At 43.6% G+C, this 13,158-nt stretch overlaps 1 protein-coding gene across 1 annotated transcript; it reads left to right on the plus strand.

Annotated features, from left to right (window-relative positions):
- The first annotated feature begins 1,358 nt into the window (after window positions 1-1,358).
- LOC146673088 (uncharacterized) lies at window positions 1,359-12,766 on the plus strand. Its single transcript, XM_085401454.1, has 9 exons — window positions 1,359-1,565; window positions 5,564-5,911; window positions 6,330-6,662; window positions 6,767-6,883; window positions 7,171-7,494; window positions 7,877-8,200; window positions 10,078-10,404; window positions 11,046-11,369; window positions 11,443-12,766. Exons 1-9 carry the CDS (start codon window positions 1,529-1,531, stop codon window positions 11,532-11,534), a joined length of 2,226 nt encoding a protein of 741 aa, XP_085257580.1. The 5' UTR covers window positions 1,359-1,528; the 3' UTR covers window positions 11,535-12,766.
- The last annotated feature ends 392 nt before the right edge of the window (window positions 12,767-13,158 follow it).

Consider the following 13,158-nt stretch of genomic DNA (forward strand, 5'->3'; position numbering starts at 1 on the left):
ATGAAACTGAGGCCAACCTGGAAATTCTTATTTTCATGTCTTTTCATTTAGTTGAACAATATACAGAATCATTTCTAATGATTTAAATGTTGAAATGAATGTAACAGAGAAATAAAGGGATGACTAATGAAAGTGTCCTGTGAACTGAAGCTGTGCTGACACACTGAGGACAGACAGGACTCTGCATGCTGCGTTTACTGTCTGCTCAGGAAAGCAGAGCACCGCTGCACACAGAAGGGTTACTGTCTGCTGTATTCATCACAGAACACTTCTATCAAAATAATGTCATTGTTCAGAGTTTATTTCAAATTTTTTTATATTTTCATTTCACAATAACCATTTACTGGCTCTTAAAAATTAAGAAATATAGCTGCAGTTTGAAATGAGGTCATACTTATTTCATCAGACATTTGAATATATTTCTCATGTTTTAAATTATAAATAACACTTCTTTAAAAAGGTCCCAGTCAGCTTTCAGAGAGCTCACGCTGGGTCTGTGCAGCTGCACATGGCAGACTGCCACAGATCACCTCTGAGGAAAGAGGAGGTCGTTGAGCTTCCTCATAGTTTCACACCTGTTGATGAACTTTGTGTCGGCCAAAGTTCATCAACAGGTGTGAACCTATTAATTTCTGCTCTTCAATAGAGAAGAGATTTAAACTTTCACAAATTATGCCAATTGCAAAGCACTGAGTAAAATGTTGGGACACACCTTCTCATTTAATGTTTTTCTAGGCTTTTTACCTCCTCTATGCTTCATGGTGGGAACCATGCATGTAGAAACCATCTGTTCATATTTTCTGTGTCGCACAAAAACACCTGAGTTGATGTGAAGACTGAAGGTTTCTACTGGTTGGGTTTGATTCTCATCCAGGTGTCTCTGGAACAGAAACCTGGGACCCTACAGAGTGCAATGATAGGTTACTACTACTTGGAGCATGCACACAAAATATAGTTAGGTACATACTGCATATGACTCCGTGGTTTCTTAAAGTTCCCGTAGCCATCACTGATTAAACCAAACACAAATGAAAAGCTTTCAGTGTATTTCAGTCTCACATATTGAACAGGTTTGAAAGGTTTTGCTCTTCAGTTTTTTTAATCTCGGTTTTGTTTTGTTTTTACATTTCAGATTTAGTGTGTGGAGCCAAACCTCATGGCAGACTGTCAAAGACAACACCTAAGAAAGGGGAGACTGTTGAGTTTCCTCATAGTTTCACACCTGTTGATCAACTTTCTGTCAATCTTCAAATCCCTGCAGCTGTGTCAGCTGATCATATCCTGTCCTGTGATTGGCTGAGCTTCAGGCCTTCTCTCAGTCAAACTGGAAACAGGGATTTAGACAGTGTGAGGGTTTGTGGAGTGCCACAGTGCTGTAATGAATACTGTAGTGGAAGAAGTTCTTTCACACTCTTCATCCTGCTTTATGTCCATGATCTTCATGGAAACACATCTATGGAGAGGAAATCCAGCTGCTGAGGGTCACATCTGCATCATTGTGTGTGAGATCTTTGATCTGTGATCAAACATGAAGATGTTTGTGGTGTTTGTGATGCTCCTGCACGGTAAGTACACCTTCCTCTCTCTGCTCTCATCATCAGCTTTTCTTTCATCTCTCTCTCTTTAATGCGTTGAAGTGCAGCAGGAGGAGATTTCCATCAAACACTGGATTCTGATTCAGATCAAACTAACAATCCAAAGCAGCAACTTTCAAATCTCTGGATTCTTCTTGGTGGTTTCCAGATGAGCTCATGTTACAATCAGCTGCTGTGTGTGTTGTGCAGATCTCTCACCCTGCAGGCAGTCTTTGTCCTTTAAGCCTGGATCCTCTACCAGAGGCCTGGGAGCTTGAGGGTCCTGCGCAGTATCTTAGCTGTTCCTAGGACTGCGCTCTTCTGGACAGAGATCTCCGATGTTGTTCCTGGGATCTGCTTGGGGCCACACACCTAGCTTGGGAGTCACCAGATCTACTCCTTCTATTACCACTGGGACCACTGTTACCTTCACCCTCCACATCTTCTCGAGCTCTTCTCTGAGCCCTTGGTACTTCAGGCTTTTCGTGTTCCTTCTTCCTGATGTTGCTGTCATTTGCTATCACTACATCTATCACTATGGCTGTTTTCTTCTGTTTGTCTACCACTACTATGTCTGGTTGGTTAGCCACCGCGATTTTGTCCGTCTGTACCTGGAAGTCCCAGAGGATCTTAGCTTGGTCATTCGTCACCACCCTTGGGGTCGTCTCCCATTTTGACCTCGGGATTTCCAGGCCGTACTCATCACAGATATTTCATCCGCTTGATGTCATCCATGTAGAGGAGGTGGCTGATGATTGCTCCACTCTGTAGTCGGTATCCACAGCCCGTCTTGTGTCTTGTCACTGATCTCACTGAGGGAGTTTTGGTCTTTGCAGAACACCAGTGGACAGAGCATCTCCTTGGTAGATCCCACACTTGATGGTAACTTGTATTATTTCCTTGAAGTTGGCCTCTCGTGTTGTTTGCCACATTCCCACTGAATTCCTCATAGACTCTTAGGGTCCTGTTAATCTTGTGCAGTTGTAGACATTCCTGGATCAAAGTGTGGGGCACTGAGTCATAGGCTTTCTTGTAGTCAATCCAGGTTTTGCACAGGTTTGTCATTCTGGTGTTACAGTCTCGAATGACTGCTCTATCTTCCAGCTGCTGGTGTTTTAGTCCTCTGGTATTCTTGCCAGTCCCTTTCTGTGGCCCGCTCATGTACTGAGCCATGTGCCTGTTCATCTTAGCCGCTATGATGCCTGACAGGAGCTTCCATGTAGTATGTAGTACTGAGGCAGGTTATTGTCTGGTAGTTGGATGGGACCAGTCCCTTCTGGTGCTCCTTGGGGACGGTCTGGCCTTCAGTTAGCCAGCCACTCAGGGAGTGCAGCTTCTTGAGCAAGTCTGCATGAATCATGACAAGGCTTGATGCTGTCTGATTCTTCATGTTGGATAGCCTTTCCTGGTTGCCTGCCACAGTGATGGTTACTTGTCACAGGTATGGGCAGCTTGCTGTATTTCTAAGCCATCCCTTTTTTCATCATGCCCTTCTGCCGCCCAGATAGTTGGCTAACTTCCCTCCTTGCTGCCTGGATCTTGGACTCTACTCTCTTTCTACATGAAGGGTACTGCTACTTTTGGCTGTTCATCTTATAGCTAAAAATCTCATTGATCACTGCCACGTGACATCCAGGCTTCCCCTCTCCACAATCCTTGTGCTCTATCTTACCAGTAGCTGTGATAGCAGTTGCTTCTTCCAGATGTTGGAATGCAGAACTACTGGTTGCTTTGTTGTTGGTCTAAATGTTGGCTGTTCCATATGTCCTATATCCTTTTCATTAGGGGTGCAACGATATTCGTATCGATATTGAACCGTTCGATACAGTGCTTTTGGTTCGGTACGCATATCGAACAATACAAAATTTGTAATTTATTTTATCAACTTTCCTTCTGACGATGCTGTCTGTGTTGAGCGCTCAGTGAATCTGCGTTCAACTACTCCGCCTAGGCTGCATTGTCGAGCGCAGATCCACTGAGCGCTCAACACAGACAGCATCTTCAGAAGGAAGAGCGCAGGACAAGCTAGCGAGACAGAAGTTAAGCTCTCCTTGCAACATGCAACCCTCATTCAGATCTGGCGTTTGGAATTATTTTGGTTTTCATGTGACGTATGACCCTGAAGGTAAGCGAGTCATGGACTAAAGTAAAACAGTATGCTGGATGTGCCATGCAATGCTCAATTACATGGGTGGGAACTAGTGTGTTAGCGCAGTTAGCTCGTTAACGTGTTGGCCGTCTAGCCCCATGCACGGGGCGATCGGCGGTAGCTCGTTAACGGAGATTTGCCGTGTTGTGGCGTTAAGGTCATTTCAACAAGATTAACCTGAAAGCACTAGTGGGAACACAACGAATATGACTGCACATTTACGCAGACATCATCCTAGTGCAAAGACAAAAACAACAAGCATGCTACTAACTTTAGCCGAGTCATTTAGACAGCTGTTAGCACATGATTCTCCTTATGGAGACCTGATATGTTTAATATGCTGCTGAGAATATAGCCCAGAAGAAGCGGATAGTATAGCTTTTATTTTGGAAAGAGACATTTCTCTGTAATAAACTCTCTTTTCCAAAGATGAGTGATTCCTCAATCAGATACAGGGCTTGCAATATCGCTAGCCCGACGTCCCGGGGCTTGCAATTTTTTCAGTCGGGCTACCAAAATCTATCTCTTCCCTGCCCGTCGGGCTATTGTAGGAAGGAAAAATATATGTCAATGCTTTTGCATTCTTTCGGAAATGTAGCTGGGTAATTATGTCATTGGCATCGGTGAGCCACTGTCAATATGTGACATATTGAAGTCGCGTTTGAATTTGCGCTTGTTTTTTGCTTTCACTTTGCAATCGTGCGAACTGTGTATAGAGAGCGACAGCACTGATCTGTGAGTGATGATAATTTGTGCACCAATTCCTCTGACATCGTCTTATTAATTGTTAGCTTACTATGCAAACATGACAAGTGAAATCTCCCGCAGCTTAAACATGTGAGAGGTTGATCGCGCAGAGAATCGCTGAGCTTATGTGAGTGCGCGTGTAAAAGCAGCAGGACATATATTTTAGTTCTGCTGAGCCAAATAAGACAGGTCAGGGTGAAGAAGTGACAGCCAAAGAAAAGCTTACCACAAAACAGAGAAGTTATGACAAATCAGACTATAAGGCAAAAAGAAAGTGCAGCTTTATGGTTTCATGGACAAAAGAATTTCTGTGGCTGCAATATGACGAGCTAAATAACCAGGGCTGCACATAAGTGGTCCGCAGGTGCGCATTCGCTGTCAAAATAAAAAACACGCACAAGGGTTAGGGTTAAATTTAAAAACTGTACTTTTGAGTTAAAATATATATTTATAATTTTAATAAATGACAAATTAAAAAGGCATGAACATTTTTTTTGTATCGAAAAAATATCGAACCGTGACACCAAAGTATCGAACCGAACCGAACCGTGAATTTTGTGTATCGTTGCACCCCTACTTTTCATATAACCCTTTCCACTGGTTTTACTTGCATAGTAGCATTCCCAAAACCTTCCTATTCTCATCTCTTGTTCAAAAAAAGTCTATTAGTGTCTGATAAATATTCAAAATCAGTAGTTTATATATCAGCCCTTCTTCACAACTGGCAATACCATACATAGTCAGAGAATAGCATTAGGTTGCAATTGTGCATTAACTGATGTTTGTATAATTAACTGCTTGCTCAGTAAAAACTAAGTCATTATTTTTGAGAAGAGATTAATGTTTAGCTTAAAGGCAATGAAGTGAAGATGCTGCTGAGTTTACAGAATAATGTAGGCAGACCAGGAACCGAGACCTCTGCCATTTTCTGCAGATAACCCGCAGAAAATGGTTGGATGGATACCTGGTCATTTCTTTATGTTTAGGTTGTATTTGAGTGCAACACTTGTCTCTCTGGTGTCTGCAGTTGTGTGTTGGAGACCAGCTTTTGCATGCTGGGGCAAACTTTCTTTTTCCTTGTGTGTCCTTCCAGCTTTCCAGCATGTTTTTGCTGTGGTCGTGGAGGTGAATGAAGGTGCACTTTCCATCTTGCTGCCTTGCCAGTACACAGGTGTCATGCCTGAGGACCCTATGTTGATGTGGACTCGCAATGATATTGATCCAAAATTTGTCCATGTGCAAGAAGAAGAAGGTCCAAATCTTGAAGAGCGAAACCAGCGTTACAGTGGACGTACATCAGTGAGGCCTGATGGTCTGGAAATGAAAGACTTCAGCCTCACTTTGACAAAACCCAAACTGACTGATAGTGGCAACTACACCTGCTCCATCAGTAATGGAAGGAATGAACGAAAACTGACAGACGTACAGCTGCATGTCAAAGGTCAGCAGTCCAGTCTAACATCTTAAATAATAAAGCTGAATTATTTCTTCAGAATCTGAGAAGTAGAAGCAGAAATATGCAAAAAACTAAGAAACCAGGAAGGGGGGGGGGGGGGGGGGGGGTGTTTGGAGATGCCTAACGGCTTTATACTTCATACTTTTTACACTTATGTTATTCTTTCCAGTTATTTTTTAAGCCTCTTAAATGTTTGAGTATGTATAAAAATGACTTATTTATAAACAGTTAATGAAAATGTTGTTAAATTCCTGTAAAGGTTGTACACTCCAATTACTCCATCATACTTATTACAAAGATTTAAAATATGATTTTTGTCCAACAGATGATGGAACTCACTCAATGCTAACAGTATCACTGCTGCTGCTTCTCTAGTTTATATTGTTATCTACTGTCCTTTCAGACCAGCAGGTGGAGGTGAAGGTGGAGGAAAGGTCAGAGTCTGTTCTCCTGCCCTGCAAAACAACACCTGACCTGCCTGAGAATGCAGCAGTGGAGTGGACTCGCTCTGACCGTGAACTCATGATGGTCCATGTGTATGTAAACAGAAGTGACCATCTTACAAAACAGGACGACCTTTACTGTGGTCGCACAAAGATGAACAAAGACCTGCTGAGAACTGGAGACCTCAGCCTGACCCTGGAATACCCCACAGAGAGAGACAGTGGAGGATACATCTGCACCATCTACAGGGACAAAGACATCCTGAGACAGAAAGTAGTGCTGCAGGTCAAAGGTCAGTGTTGTAGATAAACAACAGAGGTCTGTGGTAAAAATTATAATTCAAAAGTCATATCTTTCTTTTCTTTTTTTTCTTTACCTTTGTTTATTTCTCCACAGAACAATTTCCAGCTTGGGCAGCAGCTGTCGTGGTCCTCCTGGTTCTCCTTCTTCTCCTGATTCTTGTTGTTGTTTCTGGAGGTCTTTTATTTCATTTTCGGCACTATTTCATGCCAGGTGAGCTTCAGATGTTCAGGCACATGAGATCTTCATGGTTTCTGTGCTGATGTGTGTGAGACATGGCCGACTGTGGAGGCTCAGTCTGTCTGTTCTTCTTCATCCAACATGTCTGCAGCGCTTTACAGGACACTGCAGACTAGTTACCAAAGAACGAGTCAGGAACACATCAGGAACAAACTGAGACACAATCTGACTGAGACTAGAAGAGAAGGAGGGACAGGGAGGTCATGTGACCATCACAGCTGCTGCTGATGTCATCATGTTGTGCTTTGTTGTCCTCTAAGGTTACAAGGTGGAGGTGGATTCAGGGGTGGAGTCTGTCCAGCTGCCCTGCAAAACCACAGTTCGCCTGACTGAAGATACCAAAGTTGAGTGGACAAATATTAGTGGGAAGGTCCACGTGTATGAGAACGGCTCTGACCGGCCTGAAGAACAGAACAGTTGTTATCGAGACCGCACGAAAATGAAGAAAAATCTGCTGAAAACTGGAGACCTCACTCTGACCCTGAAACACCCCACAGACAAAGACTCAAACACCTACACCTGCACCGTCTACAGCAGGGAGGGAAGCATCCTGATGAGGAAACAAGTGGAGCTCCATGTCAGAGGTCAGCCTCATCATGATGATGGGTTCATTAGCAGTGAGGCAGCTATGTCAGTCCCCATAGATGGGGAGTAGTAGTAGTACTACTACTACTACTAGTAGTAGTATTTAAAAGTAAAATAGGAAACAACCAGCCTCTACTTTCAAGATTAGGCTTAAACCTTTCCTTTCTGATAACGCTGGATCAGGTGACCCTGAATCCCTCCTTCGTCCTGGTTTGTGGGGGATTTCATCTGATGTGCTTAGAACTTTTCCACTTGTTTCACTCCCACTGGAATCAGTCAAATATGTTTTCACCATAAGTATTTCACTTCATCTGATTAAAGACGATGTGCTCAGTGCTGCTGCTGTCTGTTCGGCTCATGCTGTGTTTGTTGTTCTCTCAGTCCTGCAGGTGGAGGTTGAATCAGGGGTGGAGTCTGTCCAGCTGCCCTGCAAATCTACAGCTCATCTGCCTGAAAATTGTAAAGTGGAGTGGATGGATGGTGATGAAGATGAGGTCCACGTGTATCAGAACGGCTCTGACCAGCCTGAAGAACAGGACCAGGTTTACAGAGACCGAACGAAGATGAATGAAGACCTGCTGAAAACTGGAGACCTCAGTCTGACCCTGAGACACCCCACAGATGATGACAGAGGCATCTACACCTGCACCGTCTACAGGGAGGGAAACATCCTGCTGAAGAAACAAGTGGAGCTGAAAGTCAGAGGTCAGTGCTGTAGATACAGTTAGCAAACTAGCTAACCCTCTGATGACAGGGAAGGAGGGTGGGTGACCTTTCTCTCCTGCCACTCATCCAGGGGTACACTGAAGTACTCCCAAGCAAGCTCTTCCCAATAGGACTCGTGCACAATTCCTGACTTTGGCACTACCATCACAGCCAAATCAACAGCTTTGCTTTCACACTCAGCTCTCTCTTTGTCACAACTGCCTGATACAGTGTCCACATCACTCCAGATGTGGCACCAGTCAGTCTTTTCCTATTTCTCTCATGAACAGAACCCACAAATACAATTCATCCCTGACCCACAGTGGGTACTCCACCATTATCCAGGTGGGAATCGTCTCAGCTTGTACACAGTGTTAACAGAGCCCCACTGTGCCCTCTGGGGTCGCCTAATGATTTGCATAATGAGTCCCACTGTGGTAAGGACCCGTCACTGGATTTCATGGACTATAGGTTATTTTTATTTTTCGTTTTCGCAACTGTGGTTTAAAGTTCCAACACCAGTCACGTAGGAACAGCTGCTTGGAATGAGTTTCTGTATTTACCCGAGAAATCTGCCAACTTATCTAACTTTACCAAGCAGTAGTAGTGGAGAAGGGGGCATGCTGCAGCTCAGAATGATGCCCCCACACTGATGAGTCTATCCCAGTTACCATAGCCTGAAATGCAGGCTACACCCTCTAGATATCTTTAATAAATATATATTTTTTGTTTATGTAAACTTTTTGTGTGGACTCAGCACATTGTGCCAGTTCGTGACATGCCAGGGAATTGAAGGCTGTCAGCATCAGTCGAACAATGACAACTCGGTGAATGGCTGGACAAGCCCCGTGGGTCAAGGCCTGAGCAGGTTAAGTGTTCTCAGAGGAGCAGTGGTGTGCCTCATTCAGTCCAGGTTTCTGGACTTCTGCTATCATCAATATGCATATAGTAGAGATCACGGAAATATTTTACTGCTACTATTCATAACCATCATCATTACCATTACATTAATTATCATTTCATCAAAGCATTTATTCAATAGATTACACATGTTCTTAGTTAAGATTATTACACTTATCACAGAGAGCTTCTGTCTGGTAAAAGGCCAGAAGCGTCAACGGGCGGGTTGAGGCCGAGTGCATTTTGAGGTCGAGACACACACACAAACAGTAGTTAGACTCATGATTAGGTAAGACTTCAAATAATAGTTGCAAAAGCTGGTGATTGCGAAATTGTGTCTGCCTAAGGGACAGTTTGTTCCAGGAGATAAACAGAGTTAGAAGATTACCGGGAAGCGCCTGGCCTGCAGACGGAGAAGATGTCCTTTTAAATGTGTCAAAAGTTGTCAACAGAATGTGTGTGTTTTTGAAACTCATGTATGTATTGTATCTTCTTGACGCATGACGGGGCGTCATTAAAATGCCCTGATGTTATAAAACAGTTTATTGTGCAGTTTTGAGGTGAGATTGATGCTGATGGTGCAGTGTTCATCTCCCCACGCGTGTGTTCATTAAAATCATTGTTTGACTGAAGCTCTTCTGGACCATTATTGTTTTTGTGCTCACCCTCAATATTTGAACCCGTTTTTAACAATAACTTATAAACTGCTCTTAGTCTGGACCCTCACCCAGGACCAGTCTCTCTTAGTTTCCCTGAACCACCTTCCTTGGTTCAAGAAAACATTACATTACATTACATTTAACATTTCCTGCAATGGACACCTTGACTCCCCTTCAAAGAAAGCTTTGACTCTGACCAGTTGACTTTAAGAAGCAGCCAGATCTGCTCAGGATTAAACAAACAGAAAATGACAATTCTGTCTCCATCATCATCTGTTACTGTCTGTGCAGCTCATGTTGTGTTTATTGTCCTCTTAGTCTGTCAGGTGGAGGTGGAATCAGGGGTGGAGTCTGTCCAGTTACTTTGCAAAACCACAGGAAACCTCCCTGAAGATGCTAAGGCGGAGTGGATGGACAGTGATACCGATAAGGTCCACGTGTATGAGAACGGCTCTGACCAGCCTGAAGAACAGAACCAGGTTTACAGAGGCCGAACGAAGATGAATGAAGACCTGCTGAAAACTGGAGACCTCAGTCTGACCCTGAAACACCCCACAGGCTGTGACACAAACACCTACACCTGCACCGTCTACAGCAGGGAGGGAAACATCCTGCTGAAGAAACAAGTGGAGCTGAAATTTAGAGGTCAGTGCTGTAGATACAGGTCAAAGGTCAGATGTTGTAATCTTCTTATCTGTTTCCTGTCAGTTAAATAGTTGTGATCAGTACTGATGAGAAGTTAAAGGTCACATGGTAAAAGGAAGTCCATCACAGACAGTGGGTAACATCTCTGTTATAGACAAAGAGTCATCAGTCATCATCCTGTCCGTACAGCTGACAACATGAAGCTGTTTGTAGAGCTCTCACACCAGTTAAAGAGCCAGTCCAGCTGTGACAGCCAGATGTTACTGCAGCAAAATACACATACATGAAAGGATCAGGTGCAAATATGTGGAGGGAAATTCACACTTTATCTCCACATGTTATCACAAGATTAGTTTAAAAAACATTTTTATAAAGAAGTGACCAAATTGAAAATGCAACAGGAGAACTGAGACATGGTAACTGCTTCTCAAAACAAAGGACAAATAAATCTAATCAATGTTTCTTGATCTTAATGTGATGTTCTATGAAAAATGAAATAAGCAACAAGTCTTCTCAGTGATGACTCCTCAAAGATCTCCTGTTACCTTCTGATCAGATCTGCTTCTTTCCTTTAGCTTTCTCTACAACTGTGACACCTGCTGCTCTCTGTACAGCTCATGTTGTGTTTGTTGTCCTCTCAGTCTGTCAGGTGGAGGTGGAGGAGGGGGCGGAGTCTGTCCAGCTGCCCTTTAAAACCACACAAAACCTGCCTGAAGATGCTGAGGTGGAGTGGAAGAACGGGTTTTACAGGAAGGTCCACATATATCGGAACGGCTCTGACCAGCCTGAAGAACAGCACCAGGTTTACAGAGACCGAACGAAGATGAATGAAGACCTGCTGAAAACTGGAGACCTCAGTCTGACCCTGAAACAGCCCACAGAGAGAGACAGTGGGAGGTACAGCTGTGTGGTTAGAAGGAAGGGAAACATCCACAGAGGCAAAACTGTGCTGCTGAAAATCAAAGGTTTGTTGGTTTGTTTGTTTTTTGTTTATTTATTTGTTTGTCCCTGTCTGACTGTCTTGTGTCTCCTCTGCAGGCAGAGTTCAGGTCCAGCATCAAACAGGGGACATCAGGAACAGAAGCAGCTCCATTGATCCGACTCCTCTGATGGCTGATCAATCAGTTTGATCTGTGTGTTCTTTGATTATTGATCAGTGATGTCAGAGTGGAGTCAGTGTGATGTTGTTGTTGTGTGTTTGAGACTTTTAGTGTCCATGAAGGTCTCTGCTGCCGTAGATCCTCTGAACTGTGACAGAGGTCTCACTCTGGAGGAAACTCTCAGCACTTTCCAGCAGCTCCTCCATCATGGAGGACGTTCCCTCACTGTAACAGGTGGAGGAGAGAGGAGAGGAAGCACAGGTGGATCCTCTGAGGAAGAGGAGCGTCCTACAAACCACATGATCACATGACCAGAGGACAAGCATGTGCAGAAACACATTAAAGTCAGCCTGTAAACACGTTTGTGAATGCCACTGTAGATACCGGCACGGACTCATCTGTGGTGCAGCTGAAGACATTTGAGTCATGTTGTGTTTGCAGAACATGGACATATCAGGAAAGACTTCTTTGTCTCTGCTGCCTTGAGAAAACCTGGAGGAAACAGTTGGTTATCAACCGTCTCTGTTAAACTTCTTGTCTTGTTACTTTTTTCAGCTCTAAATCTTTGTGAAATCCACATACTGCAGTCAGAGATGTTATCAGATGATAATGATGGTCACACTCAGAGTTCAGAGTTTAATTTTTGTAACCTGTCCCATTAAAAATTATGATGCTCGAACGTTCGTCTTCTCTGGCTTCTAACTGGATTTCTGGAGGTTATTTTAAACATCATCAGTGATAACTGTTTCCTCCTGAACAGAGTTCATCCTGAACATAATCTGATCACACAGGAAGCAGAACTGAGCTTCTGTGTGAGGGACGTTTGCTCGGAGTCATCGTGGTGATTCGAGCTGCCACAGGAAGTGCAGCTCTGCAGTTTCCTTTAATGAGTGATTGTTGTGTCAGAGGTGAAACTGACACAGCTCAGCCTCACTGTGACTGTTTAACACTGTGTTTAGTATTTGTGGTGAACATGTTTGTCCTTTTAGCTTTGGACTACATGTTTTTATGTGATGTGTCACTTTTTCGTTTCTGTGTTTGGTTACTGAAGGACGAGCCAGCAGCGGTGTGGCCTCCCTGCTGGTGGTTTCCTCCCTCCATGTTTCCTTTACTCCACATCACTCTGAAAGGTTTCCTTTACTGTGCAGCTCCGAGTGTGAAGCTGAAGTGTTTGAGTTACTGCTCCATCCAGCCTCTTTACTTTCTCTGATTTAATGCTGATTTGTGGCCAACATGGTGCTGCAGTCTTTTTGTGTGTTGTGTTTGTTTTATTGCACTGCATATCTTTTAGATAAAGTATTTATATTATTGAAACCATCTCTTTTGTCTGTGTGGATTTTGCAAACTTGTGTAATTTATATTATTGCAATATTAAATCTTTCCTTGGATGACATCTAAACACCCGTGACCCCTCTGACCACACCAGGGTCGCAGCTTTCACCTCTTCCTGTCTCTCTGCAGCTCTGTGTTCATGTTCGTGTTCTAATCAGTGATTATACCCAAAGCACTTTAAACAACTTCACTCATTAATCCAAGCACGTTTTCCTCACCCTCTAACATCCACACTGTGATGCATCACGGAGCAACTTGGAGTTAGTGTCTTGCTGAAAGATATTTGGGATGCACACTGCAGGGAGTGAACCACCAGCCTTCC

Source organism: Rhamphochromis longiceps, linkage group LG3 (assembly GCF_057381845.1).
Source record: "Rhamphochromis longiceps isolate RC_006_pf linkage group LG3, R_longiceps_female_GT1.1, whole genome shotgun sequence".
In the NCBI taxonomy this organism is placed as follows: Eukaryota; Metazoa; Chordata; class Actinopteri; order Cichliformes; family Cichlidae; genus Rhamphochromis; species Rhamphochromis longiceps.